Source organism: Anguilla rostrata, chromosome 16 (genome assembly GCF_018555375.3).
Source record: "Anguilla rostrata isolate EN2019 chromosome 16, ASM1855537v3, whole genome shotgun sequence".
NCBI classification, from domain to species: Eukaryota; Metazoa; Chordata; class Actinopteri; order Anguilliformes; family Anguillidae; genus Anguilla; species Anguilla rostrata.
In genome coordinates this window covers 5,854,777-5,869,147 of record NC_057948.1, presented here as the reverse complement: position 1 = coordinate 5,869,147, position 14,371 = coordinate 5,854,777, and the positions used below count along the sequence as shown (strand labels likewise).

The 14,371-nt window shown below is 43.2% G+C and overlaps 1 protein-coding gene across 1 annotated transcript in view; it reads left to right on the top strand.

The window, feature by feature from the left end:
• Positions 1-12,770, top strand: part of LOC135241814 (C-Jun-amino-terminal kinase-interacting protein 1-like) — a 60,831-nt gene extending 48,061 nt beyond the window's left edge. Inside the window, exons 7-12 of the mRNA XM_064312518.1 lie at positions 1,963-2,135; positions 3,245-3,348; positions 4,248-4,364; positions 7,753-7,823; positions 8,203-8,301; positions 9,160-12,770. Of these exons, the coding sequence (XP_064168588.1) occupies positions 1,963-2,135; positions 3,245-3,348; positions 4,248-4,364; positions 7,753-7,823; positions 8,203-8,301; positions 9,160-9,232 (637 nt within the window). The 3' untranslated portion in view covers positions 9,233-12,770. The remainder of the gene's footprint in view (positions 1-1,962; positions 2,136-3,244; positions 3,349-4,247; positions 4,365-7,752; positions 7,824-8,202; positions 8,302-9,159) is intronic.
• The last annotated feature ends 1,601 nt before the right edge of the window (positions 12,771-14,371 follow it).

Sequence of the window (14,371 nt, the reverse complement as noted above, 5' to 3'; positions counted from 1 at the left end):
ACTCTTACTTACGGGGGTTATGCTGATATTCTGGTTGCTCTGTTAAATGGGCGGTGCTGAGCCACACGCAGGGGTGCCCCACGCAGCGGTGTTTCCTTGAAATGGTAAATGGACTGCATTTATATAGCGCTTTTATCCAAAGCGCTTTACAATTGATGCCTCTCATTCACCAGAGCAGTTAGGGGTTAGGGGTTAGGTGTCTTGCTCAAGGACACTTCGACACGCCCAGGGCGGGGTTTGAACCGGCAACCCTTCGACTGCCAGACAATCGGTCTTACCTCCTGAGCTATGTCGTTATGTCGCCCCCTATACTGATGATAAAATCAGTATGGCCGGGTGGTGCGTTCACGTTTCTGCCAGCCTGTGCGGCAGCCTACATTTGAATATGAAATCACCCGATGCAGAATTTAAAAAATGTACAGATGCAATTTTTTTTTTTTTTTTTTTTTTGCGAGCTCTAGCAATCCTTACGGAGATGCAGTATATACTGAAAATGCATTGGACTGCTGGGAAATATGTTTATCCAGCAGAGGACAACCCTGGTCCTGGAGCGCGAGAAACTTTCGTGGTTTTCGATCTACCCGAAACACGATTTGTGCAGCCCGATCAATTATTAAGTCCAAGATTGAGTATTACATTACATTACATTACATTGCAGGCATTTGGCAGACGCTCTTATCCAGAGCGACGTAGAACAAAGTGTATAACCATAACCAGGAACAAGTATGACGAAAACCCTAGAGAGAAGTACCGGTCCAAGTGCAGGGAACAACCGCATAGTTCAACTTGGACCCTGAAGGTTAAACTGTTTAACACTAGAGTCCGAGTGCATTGCCAACTATCACAGGGGGGGTTTGGATAGGGACTGGGAGACATCCCCCGTAGTCAGAGGCTGTGGTCACCTTACTCCTGTTCATAAAGGGCTAAAGAGAGGCTTCGTCACCGTAAACCAGTAGCACACCACAAGAGTTGTCCTGTTTCAGGATTTCATGGCAACTATCATGTGCTTTGTTTAAGAATCGCCCTGTTCTGTGTTTTTTTTTTTTTTTTTGTCCTGCTACGGACTGCCCCCGTGTCAGGGGTGCACAACAAGGGCTGATCCATTTCAGGATTTTGTGCCAACATTTCCCAACATTTATTGAATTGGCCCAATCATATCTTGATCTGACATGTGTATAAGCACCAGCTACAGCCACAGACTGCCAGTTTATCCGAGATTTCACTGTGCTCATGTACAGGAGTGAAGCAGCATAGTTTATAGAGCAGTAAGAAATGGTAACCGGTCGGAGCAAAAACCAGCAGGCAGATCGGCCCTCCAGGACCGGAGTTGTGCACCCCTGCCCCTGTGTTCTGTGAGCAAACATTTTGTTGATTTTTCAGATCAGATATAGGAGTGGTGGGGGCTAAAAAAAAAAAGGTGAGAAACTCGCTCTTAAGAGAACACAAATTGACTTTGTCGTTTAAAAATGAGACATTTCGACCCACCCGGCTGTACTTCACCAGAGAACCAGGGTGGCTCCCCGCAGCATCATGTTTTGTCTGTTTTAAATAAGCATTTAAAAAAAATATATATATATTTCTAATTTGTATTTTCTTAAAAGCAAGTGCCTTACCTTTTTTATTGGCTACCCTAGGCAATGTTGTATTTTTAATGTGACACTTCGGCTCGGTTGAGCACAGGCTGATATAGGAGGAGACCGTCGCTGGCCTACACAGCTGTTTAGGAAATGAATGTGCGTGTAATTGGCTGGAAGAGAAACGCCGGGCCTGCAGGACTGAGGCCACGCGTCACAGCTCTGAGCGACGATAGCGACGGAGAGGCTTCGTTACCAGCGCAGGGCCGAATTTTTTGCGCCAAATTTTTTTTTTTTTGTTCTCTCTTAGTGACGGGGTTAGAGGCCATTACCCGAAAGTCTGGCCGGTCGTTTTTGACCCGACTCTCGCGTTTCCCCCCGGCGACAGGTTCGTCCCGCGGCACGCCGACGAGCTGGCGCTGGAGACGGACGACCCGCTGCTGGTGGAGGCGCAGGCCGAGGACTTCTGGTGCGAGGGCTACAACATGCGAACCGGCGGCCACGGCGTCTTCCCCGCCTACTACGCCCTGGAGGTCGTCAAGGAGCCCGACCTCTTCAAAGGTGCTCCTCCCTCCGCCCGTTCCCACCCGTCCTTTTTGCCCTCCTCCCCATCCCACTCCCCTGGACCCCCCCACCCCAGATCTAACCCCAACTCATGCTCCATCCTTCTATGGTAATCCACCCCCATCCCGCTCCACCATCCTGCAAGCTCCCTCAGGTTCCCTCAGACAGCTCTGCTTCCCCTCGGCTACATTGAAATGTCACAGGGTCTACTGCGCACTGATTGCATTTATTACATATTATTGAAAATATAAGACTCTACTTCTGCTATAAAATTAGGCAAACTTGCATCACATTTTATAGGTTACATTTACGAAGCTACCGATAGCTATGATGGCTATACAGGTGTCGATTTTCTTGTGGTTTTATCAGAGTTGCTTACTGACAAGCCACTGAACTTTCAGGGCTTGTAACACAAAAAATACGTATAAATCTCTAATGGTTTTACCTAAAGTGATTAAATTGGGGATATATACGGTACTGTGCAGAAGTCTTAGGCACCCTAGATTTTTAAATATAATATATAGTGTATATTTGGTCTTAGATGTTTATTTTTTGTTTTCTGCATTAGTGTGTCAGTAGAAAAGAGCAAATTTGAGATTTCCAAACATGAATTTTCCAAAAAATGAAATTTTACAGATACATTTTTGTATTTTGTTAAATAAAGTAATATTTTAAATAATAGACTACTTTTCAGATAAAAACTTGATCTGCCAATGGGCAGAGAAAGGAATCAAGACAAAAACAACCGGGTTCCAGCACCTGCAGTGCTTGCTTTCCTACTCATGATGGTGTGCATGTATATCACATAGACTTCTATTAAAATAATTAAATCTGTAAGTGAATACGTTGGAAATATAATTATTATTGGTGTGGAACGGATACGTACGGTATCACCGATTACAGCCACCTGTGTAACAGTTTGATTATCTGACGTCGGCATCATGTCCTGCAAACCTGGACCATATCTCTCTCTCTCTCTCTCTCTCTCTCTCTCTCTCTCTCTCTCTCTCTCTCTCTCTCTCTCTCTCTCTCTCTCTCTCTCTCTCTCTCTCTCTCTCTCTCTCTCTCTCTCTCTCTCTCTCTCTCTCTCTCTCTCTCTCTCGCAGAAAAGAGCACCAAGTGGGTAGAAAAGTTTCGGGTGAAATTCCTGGGCTCTGTTCAAGTGCCGTATCACAAAGGGAATGACGTTCTCTGCGCAGCTATGCAAAAGGTACGGTGCGGGCCTGCACGTCGGCCGTTAAGGGGTCAATGACAGAAATGACAGGATGGAGTGTAGCACAGTGGGTAAGGAACTAGACTTGTAACCGAAAGGTCGCAGGTTCGATTCCCGGGTAGGACACTGCCGTTGTACCCTAGAGCAAGGTACTTAACCTGCATTGCTTCAGTATATATCCAGCTGTATAAATGGATGCAGTGTAAAAATGCTCTGTAAAAAAAGTTGTGTAAGTCGCTCTGGATAAGAGCGTCTGCTAAATGCCTATAATGTAATGTAAAAACAAACAGAACAAAGAGAAAGAGTTAGAGCTGACGGAGAGAGGGAATGGCCAGTCTATCTGGTTAGATTTCTTTATATGAAACTTTTTTTTTTCAAATGTTTTTTTAAGCGGGTGACTTAAGTGGCGACACGGTGAATTAAAGTTGGTAGGGAAGCAGAAACAGAAAGGGGGTTGTGCAGTCAGTTTCTCTTTTGCTGTACCTGCAGACAGTTGTTCTGAATCCCTCACAATTAATTAGCGGTATGAAAACCGACCCAGTGTTACTTTGTCAGAGCATTATTGTGCCGTTAAAATACTATGTGAACACTGCAGGAGTGTTTTAATGTTCTTTTCGATGTTTATGTACAGTAAGTCAGTCTCAGTGCCTCATGACAAGGTGTATAGTGTTTAATCATCTGATAAAGTGCATTTGTACATTTAACACTGGCTTTGTATTTTCGACTGTTTCGGACACACGAACTTTGTTAGAGCTGATATAACACTCAAGTTTTTACTGTGTGTTGTTTGAGGCTGTCGTTCTGGGAATACTGTCAACGTGGCCCCAGAAAATTCTCTAAACCTGTTTGAAGCTCCCCTGACGTCGGCCATTTTGTGTGGTTCTGCTGCGTTTCAGATCGCCACCAACAGAAGGATGACCGTGCAGTTCAACCCCCCGGCCTCCTGCGTACTCGAAATCAGCATCAAAGGCGTGAAAATAGCAGTCCAGGACGAGTACAGCTCTTTTGACAGAGTACGTCCTTCCTCGGTTTCAAAAAAATGTGACACTTCTGATATCCTGGATGTTAGTTATGCTTTGAATGGAGACCATTTCAGGAGCGCAAATGGTCTGCGTTCAAAACCTATAACGTTTGCATCAGTGTCTGACTCTAACGCAGCGATGGGCTACTCCAGTCCTGGACGGAATCAGGTTCCACTGGCGTTTGTTTGGTCAGCCTCCTTTACTGTTTCCAATACAAAGCAATTGCAGATAGGATGGAGAACTTTGAAATTTGCATGACTCTGGTCCTTTGCTGGCCTAGAGCACAAGCTCCGGATCGTGTGGTTTGTGCTTGGGCGGGCGGGCACGGTGGCGTAGTGGTTAGCACTGCTGCCTCGCAAGAAGGAGGTTCCGGGTTGCAATCCTGGTCCGACCGGATCCTCTCTGTGTGGAGTTTGCATGTTCCCCCACCCCGTGTTTGCGTGGGTTTACTCCGGGTACTCCGGTTTCCTCCCACACTCAAAGACACGCATGTTAGGTGCGCTCCTGCAGTTGCCCTTGGCCAAGGCACTGGCCTCGGGGCTGGAGTTGGTCCCAGGGGGCTGCACTGTGGCTGCCCACTGCTCCTAAGTAACTAGGATGGGTCAAATGCAGAGGACAAATTACCCCACGTTAGTTCAATGAAAGTATATCTCATCTTATCTTAGATAATTTTGTTTCAGTATAACTCATACTGTGAACAAGGCATACATAACTTAGCCTGCAGCTTAAATTTGCAGACAGCCACCCCAAAATGCCTGAAAGAGGATTTTTACCAATGATGCCTGGGTCCCATAAGGCACATTACATAAAGCTGCATTCTCTGAGAAGGCTTATGTCGCCCCCGTGTGGGTGTCTGGGTGTACTGAAGGTGGTGATGTAATGTCTCAGTTGTATAACAGGCGATTTGCCTGTGTTAACTCAGTTTTTAACATCAGCCTGCTCTTGTGATGTCAGTGCGCAAGCGAGCACTGATTGGCTGGGGGCCAGCCTGCCAATCAATCAGGCTCCTTATTTAGCCAAACCTCCCTGTAATATCCCTGGAGTTCGCTTGGCAGAGATTGTGGGAAGACTGTCTACTTCAGACAGAAGGCTGAGCTGGACTATTCCCCGGTCCTGTGCAGCTTTGCGGTTGTGCAAGCTCACGTTTCAGGACCTGCTGGTGTGCACTGTGCAACAAAACCAGCTTGAACAAAAGAGGAAATGGAAAAAAAAAAAAAGACGTTTTTTTGGCCCTGAGGTGTGGTCCTACAGCAGGAATAATCAAATCCGGCCCTCGAGGACAGTAATGCTGCTGGGCCTCTCTTCTCCCCGATTGTTAATTGCATGATTGAGGTCACCGATTGGCCAGAGACTCCACTCACCTGGTGTCCCAGGTCTGAAACAGTCCCTGATTGGAGGAGCAAGAATGAAAACAAGCAGCGCTTATAGCCACAGGCCGGGTTTGAGCGACCCACTCATAACCAGATGGGGTGAGTCATCCGTGCCGTCGAATGATCAAACAAGTGTTGAGTGACAAAGGAAGCCGGCAAACCCTGCTATTTTGCAGTAACGGGGCTGCACATCCCTGCACATCCCTTTACATGCACATCCCTGCATATGCACATCCCAGAACATCCCTGCATATCCCTGCACATGCACATCCTTGCATACCCCTGCACATCCATGCACACCCCTGCACATGCACATCCTTGCACATCCCTGCACATGCACATCCTTGCACATCCCTGCACATGCACATCCTTGCACATCCTTGCACATCCCTGAACATGCACATCCTTGCATATCCCTGCACATGCACATCCCTGCACATCCCTGCCCCAGATGCAGCCTTCGCACCGCGCCCGTCATAGCAACCGACCCGCTTCAACAGCGCAGAGACCCAGAGACGCGTTCGGCCGAAATAGGATTTGCCTGCCGGCGCATCTTGACGCCGCAGCCGGGAGCGGAGTGCGCGGTTGTATAACCCCACTGCTGGGCACTCTGCAGTCTGAAATTCTCAAATGCTCAAATGCTCCTCCCCCTAATGCTTACATCAGCAGTAGCGCTCAGAGCTTACGTCCTGAGTAACCGCCAAGAAATCTCACCCTGTACGGGGGTTTGATTAATTGGTATAAAACAGACCTTGTCCTGTGATGAATCGGTCAAATGAAACGAGATGTTTCAGAGTTCATCGCAGTCCCTTCATGTTGGCAAAGGGGGATTTGGGAGATATGTTCCGGATACCTCTATTTGGCTCGGGTGAACACACTTGAAGACACCAACTTTTGAGAGGCACAAAATTAGTGTTCAATTAAATTTGTATTTGATTTTGGTAAGAAAATGACCTTGAGGTTGCTTATAGGGGAGGGTTTTTTGAACATCTTAGTTTAGTTCAGAATCAGTGTATCATGAACTGGGGGAAGAAAGGTAGATTCAGGACAGAAGTTTTCAGACTATCCCTCAGGCTTTTCGCCATAAACATGCAAGACCGGTCTTCCCACAGGCGTTAATTGCCTCCTGTGCTCCTGTTCTGTCAGCTATTTCTGGCAATCCGGAAAATATAAAGGCCAGAAAATCTCGTCTTCTGGGTAAAAGCGCCTTCCCTCCAGACTCCATGGCCAAAATGAAATGCATCAGTCATACTTAATGCACAGCAGGCTTCAATAAAAGTCCTTTCTTATACATTTGTAAAATGTTATTTTATACTTGTATAGTACCATGATGATTATTCTGTTTATACGTGCATAAGTATTTGTTGATAGTTGCCTATCAATCCCGTGTTATATTTATTGTTATTGTCGTATATTTCAAGCTGTGGTTTTCCCTCTCCTGGAAAGGTGTCCCCTTGAAAGTTATAACTGAAGAATACGCAGTAAGATCACGAGGTCGAAGATATAATTCGTGAATCACTCTTGTTCATTGGACAAGTGTATCCCAATCAATGATGTCCCTCAAATGTGATTCTTGGTTGGCTGTGATACCAGATATGGCCAATAGAGGGCCATGTAAAAGCCAGTAGTTGTACAAAGACAACAGCAGGGGTGACCAGTCTTATCTGTAAAGGGGTGGCGTGGGGGCGGGCTCAATGTTCTAGCCCAAAATTAAGGCCCCTGAAGCTACTTATCAAGGTTTTGATTAAAGACCAAGCATTATTTTGAGATGCCTTCTCAGTCAGCTGTTTTGTGAATAAATCTAAATCTAAAAGAATGAAACTAGTTGTTAAAACTTCTTAAGTCATCCTCTCCTGCCACACGAACAGTAACTTTTTTTCTGTTCCAGCGGTGAAGCTACTCTGATTACACGTTCTGATAACATTTTTCTTGCTGTCCCGTAATTCGTGTGAAAATCTGGATAAATGAATGTGGTTTTCGGTAAGTGATATTCTTGTGTGTTTTCACAGGGAAATAAATGCAGTCATTTCTTCCAGCTTAAGAATATCTCCTTCTGTGGTTATCATCCAAAGAACAACAAGTGAGTAAGGGCCAATGTCAGTGTATAACTCGCATAGTTTACAATTAAGTGTCAAGATGCCCATCAGTGAAAATGCATTTAACGTCATTCATCGTGTTTAAGGTGTTAAATGTAGCTTGTATAGTGTTTGCTTTAACACTTCAAATCCCATTGATTCTGTTTGTCTTTGGATTGTTTTTTTTTTGTGTGTTTTTGTGTTAATTACATTACACTCATAGTAGGTGCTGCTTTTCCAAGTATCAAATTTACCATGTATGATGTATGTAGCTACATACAACAAAAAAATGATATGCATTCATATGCATTGCATATCTGCTACTGCTTAAGACAAGAACCCAGAATGACTGTTTAAGGGGATTTTTCTTTTTGCATGTTTCAGGTACTTTGGGTTCATCACGAAGCACCCTGCTGACCAGAGGTTTGCTTGCCATGTCTTTGTTGCTGAGGACTCCACCAAACCTCTGGCAGAGTCTGTAGGGTAAGGAAGTAAATAATTTTTAAAAACACATTTACACGGTCCACTATAGAGGAATTTGACCCTAAACACTAACTTATTTGAAAGTGTGCTGCTTTATAGGGGCTGTGTTGACAGTTCACATTAGTTTCACTTTGTTAATTGTTATTAGGCAAGTCGGAAAGTTCTTAATTAAAATCATTTGTCTGAGCATACATATGCATGTCAGTTCCTTTATGTGACTTGCAATACGTGCCATTATCTGTCTGAAATAAATAATCAAAGGTGCCAAAATGTGTAAGGTACAAAGTATTAGATTATCATGGTTTTCCGCTCCTCTGAAATGTGTTCTTGTAAAATAACTATAGGAAACAAAATTCTCTTTTTTTCCATTGATTATAATGTTTTATTTTATATCTTCCATATGTGGCTGGCAGAAATGCATTCCATTTCAAACAGCCATCTGCTGTCTGAGCTAAATTTGGACTTTTGAATCATAGACTCATCTTTGTGAATATTAATTCTCATTTAAAAAATATAGTCATAAAATTATAAAGGGCAGTTTCAAGTGGTTCAGTAACGTGACTTTTAAAAACCATGGTATAATGTGAAACCAGAAATAACCCTATGCCTGATATGAATATTAGGCACGCCGCCATTTTTTTTCCAGTTATATTTCTTGTAACAGAGAGAAACGCTAGCAAGTGACTGTCAAAAAAAAAAAAAAAATCAATAAAGCTAAATGCAAGCGCATTAACAGCTAACATATAGCTATGGCGACTCAGATTGAAATTAGTTGATGTTCCGTGTGAACGTTCCGATGTTCCGTGTGAACGTTCCGATGTTCCCGAGTAACACGTTACTCCTTATCTCTGTGAACAGGAGAGCCTTCAAACTTTTCTACAAGGAATTTGTGGACTACACGTGCCCCACAGAAGACATCTACCTTGAGTAGCCCGTCTCGCCCTGCTCAGTGTCCTTGTACAGTGTTGTGTTTTACTCCATGTTGCATGATGGTGGGGGAAAAAAGAAGAAAACCAATCCGTTGGAGAAAGAGAGAAAAAGGTCTGCTTCGGGCTGCAAAATTTTCTTGGAAAAAAAGAAAATAAAATATATAATCAGGCAAAAAAAAAAAAACATGTACAGGGGTTTTGATAGTGTATTCATTTATCAAGGTGTGCTTCCAATTATCCAATCTCTCACCTAAAAGCACAATTTTAAGTGCAATTTTTAGTGTTGTGTACACTTCACAGAGTCAACATGGAAGACGCTTAAGACATATATATTTTTGTGATGTCGTATTTAAGAGAAATACACTATCAATTCCATGGTGCTCTGTTGTAAAAAAATTAAATAAATAAAAGTAATTATATAGCTAAATATGGAGGCCACACATTTTTAATACAATGTAGGTCAAATATTTATGGCAAAACGGCGATGTGAGATTATCAGGTTACAACAGAGAGGGAAACTGTGTTTGCACAGGGACATAGACCAAAATGTGTGTTTGATTTGTTTCCCCACCCCAACATTCAAATTATTATTATTATTATTATTATTATTATTATTATTATTATTATTATTATTATTATTATTTTAATTTTATTTAAAGAAACTGCAAACAGTTTTTGTCAAGAACAGTTGAGGAAGGTCCAAAAAACATTATCCTTTGCAAAAACGTTATCTGGGGGAAATGATGTTTGTATGAAAAAGTTTGGGGATAAAATCGATCCTTTAAAGAGCACACACTGTCAACGTCTTGACAGATTTGAAAATTAATCTATAAGCGACTCACACGTGTTTTACACTGTTGTGTCGGTAACAGTGCCAGTCCCGGCGAACACATTCCAGGACCAGTGGGTGTATACGCGACATCATTAAAGCAGGCCATGTCAGTTAACATCCGCCATCCTCGAACCATAATGAAAATCATAGATACATACAGCTAGATTCATATTCATTCTATTTGCAGATCCGTACGCCTGAACTAACTCTGTATTATTGACAGTGGGGGAGTGCGGGAATGGGGATAGTTATATATTGTAAACCATGTGAAGCTTTTGCTTCATTGACGATTATTTTTTCTTACACTGGAGTCGTTATAATCTATTTTTTGCTGCTTCATAAATGTACCGTAGCATGCCCCGCGTTGCATATTTGCACTGTGGGTGAGCGGAGAGGAAAAGCAGGCGACTGAGTTGTGAACGTTATTTTCGTCCCATATCGATAGGCAGACGCGGAACTCTTCAGCTTAATCCGACGTGTTTCATTTTCTTTCCCCCGATATCGCAGTGATCTTGAGAACGCAAATTATTCAGGAATCTGTAGTGTGCTCAAGATTATTATCACATTGCAGGGAACAGAAGGGCTAGCATTGTCAGCAAATGCACGATCACCCAGCTGAAACAAATCTGTAACCACTTACCCTTTACTTGTTCTGAAGGGACATTTTCCACAGCGCGGCTATTTCAAGAGATCAAAATATGCGTTTTAATAAAAGCGCAGAAACACATTAATGAAATGAAGCGAGCCTATAGAGTGTAATGTTGCTTTGAAAATCCTATACACAGAACAGACAGAGGGTGAGGGTTTCTTTAGGAAGCACACAGTGAATTGGACTCTTGGTGTCTTTCAGATCATCCGATCAAAAGTAGTGCCTATTTTGATGGTCATTCCGATCTATTTTCGTTTTATTCATTGTTTAGAGTTGTGGATCTGTCAGAGTTGCTGTTTGTGAATGCAGTATCTTTATCAAGTGTGCCTGTGAGCCAGATCTGTGCTACATTACTACCTACTGTTATTCTGTACTCAGTGAAGCACTTTGTAAATGGGCTAAATTTGCCCAAAAAAATTGGTTTGGCACAGATTGGTTTACAAATTCCAAAAATACACTTTTTTCAGAGGGGGATCACTTTCACTGAACAAAAATACTGGCCTATTAAGACACGGGAGAGGTGTGATTAGTTCAGTACTGTACGTAAAGCCTCTGCCTCTGCATTCATTTCGAAGCAAACAAACAGGTTCAAAGCGTTCTCTAATAGTATGGCTGAGGGTTTGGGTGCCAGGCAACCGAGAAAAAAAAAGGCTGGCAATCAGAAATGGCATCATACAGGAAGTGGCATCATACAGGAAGTGAATCATGCCAGCCTGCTCACTCCACTGAGCATAATTCATACTTTTTTTTTTTTTGTTATCTCAATAGAAAATCAAAATTTCATGAGACTATACACATACAGTATTTGTAAACTTGTGAAAACATGTGAAGGTAACCTCAGTGTATCATGGATATATCGTTTTGCTGCACTGTGAGTTTTGAACCTGTGGTTCAACTGTCAATGTCATCAAAACGGCACTGTCCATTCTTTCTGAAAGCGTCATGGATCAAGTTCGCACGAGGTGAGGGCCCCTGTCAGTGTTGTACACGATTTCGGAGGTGGTTTGAATCCGTTCAAGCACAAGGGGGCTTGTAGGCGTTCTGCTGTTTGTTCAGAACTCTGTTTAAGAATTCCTAAGCTCGGTTTTCCCAAGTGCTCCTGGAGTCATATCCTAAGTACAATCAGTGTCTTTCAAATTTTCCCCATCCTCACTAAGATTTCAGGCCAATACAGCTATCAAGGCCCAGGGCTACAGCAGAACAAAAATGGCTCCTACATTCGTAGAGCATACAGTGTGTCACCAAGACAATGACTTTGCTGTGATGCACAGGAGGCCAGCAGGATTCCCACTGGCTCTTTGGTGGCTCTGAACCCTGGTGATGCACTTGAATCGTCATGCTTTCACACGGCAGCAAGACAGAGTGCAGGGCAGGGATACCCAAACCTGGCCCTCGAGGCCAGCAGTACTGCTGGTTTTCTCTTCTGATAGTCCGTAGTCCAATAATGCCACTGATTGGTCAGAGATCACACTCATCCGGTGTCCCAGGGTTAAATCAGTCCCTGATTGGAGGGGAGGAATGAAAACCAGAAGTACTGCTGGCACTGAGGACCAGATTTGAATATTCCTGGTTTAGGGTATAGAGTGCAGGTCAGGAATAGGTTGCACAGTCACCCAGACAGATGTGTAAGGTGAAGGTTTGAATGTTTCCTCTCTCCTCTGGACGTTTACACTTTTTCTGTTACTTTGTTCATTACTGTACGTGAACTGGGCCACCACGGAAAACCTTGGGAAGTGCACATTTCGATAGAGGTAGCATAGCGCAAGCGGGTATAACAAAAAAAACGTTTCTTTCCCAAAGTCTAGAACATGACTTCCATTGTTCATTGTCCAAGCAGAGCTGAACGAGAAATTTGCTTTATGCATTATGCTCCATCTTTAAAACACGACATTAACAAATTAAAAACTGCAAAGAATAAAAAGGTGTAAAGATATGCCATATATATTGTAATTACAATGTTACACTGTACCAGTTCAAACTGTAATATGTGAATTCTTATTTTTTTGGTTTTTGAAATGTAATTTTTTTTTTTTTTTAATTTAAAAAATTTAAATCAGTATCTTGTGTCCTGTCATTCTTTAAATATTTGGTGATGTTAAGCTCCTAAGAACAAGTGTCTTGTGGGTCTGTGTTTCGTATCTTGGCCTGCCACTGCTATTAATATGTCAGTATTGCGTAATTATTGATAATGAAATGTTTGCAGACATCTGAAATAATTTTCAATAATTAGAAATAATTACGACTAATATTGTGTTTAGGATCAGTAAGATCACCTCAGTAGAGTACTAAGGATTTGAGATATATGCTATGTGATTATGCTACTGTATATAAATACAGTAATCCATAAACTGTACTATAATATAATCCTTCCACAATTCTCTCACCCAGCACATTTGAATCGGACTTTTGTCCAAACATGTCTTGCATTGCCATTTAGCCACTCGCCAGTACCTTTCCTGGTTTTGAGGCAACAGAATCTGCTGTCAGTGCATTTGAGTGCTTGCCCTCTGTCAGTCACACAACTGGGCGTGTCAGCCCCAACGTTCCTGTCTTTTACCGGACGGGCGATGCAGACGCTGCCTCAGAGCGCACACTATTTTCACGTTTCTCATGCATTCATCATCTCTTTGTACATGACTCAGTCAGCTTAGGTGCCGTTTTTAAACAGGTACTGTTTTATGGGGCGACGTAGCTCAGGAGGTAAGAGCGGTTGTCCGGCAGTCGGAGGGTTGCCGGTTCGATCCCCCGCCAAGGGGCGTGTCGAAGTGTCCCTGAGCAAGACACCTAACCCCTAACCCCTAACTGCTCTGGCGATTGAGAGGCATCAATTGTAAAGCGCTTTGGATAAAAGCGCTATATAAATGCAGTCCATTTACCATTACCATTCAATTGTAAAGCGCTTTGGATAAAAGCGCTATATAAATGCAGTCCATTTACCATTACCATTCAATTGTAAAGCGCTTTGGATAAAAGCGCTATATAAATGCAGTCCATTAAACGGACAATTCAGTAGCACAATGTGCTTACATTCTGAACCCCCCCCCCCATTACTTTCTCAGTGTCTTTTTCATCAGTGCTCTCCCTCCCCCCCCCCGCTTTTTATTATTCCCCTCCCACTTCCCTTTACTTTGCTTTTTTTTGTTTTTTTTTCTTTGTTGTTTTTTTTGTGACGACGGTCCTCTGATGCGCATTTTCTTGGGAGTTTGAGAACCGGATGAGACACTGTACTCTGGAGGAGGGCTCTTGCCGCATGCTGAGCCTGCCGGTGGCACAGGTAAGAGAATGTTCTAGAATGAACTGTCATTTACAGCACCCGAAAGGCTCCTCTCCCTGTACTGGTACATTTCCTATTTAATAGAGCGGGGATGGGAGTCCCCCCATTTTTAAAATTTTCTCCCTCCCAGCAAACTGTTCTCTTAATGTTCCCACGGAGCGTGGCGTCCCCCGGGCCCTAGGAAGGCCACACTGTCCCCGTGTCATTGGCTCCCTTTTAATGGAGGGTGTGGCCACTCGGGGTGCTCTGGGGCTCCTCAGTCCCCCTGCTCTCAGGAAATAGAGAGAGAAACCATTAACTAGCAGGAAATAGTAAAGATACTCAACAATAGTCCTCCACACAGATTAGTCCATGCCTTTATGTTGAACTTATGCATTTATAATTCT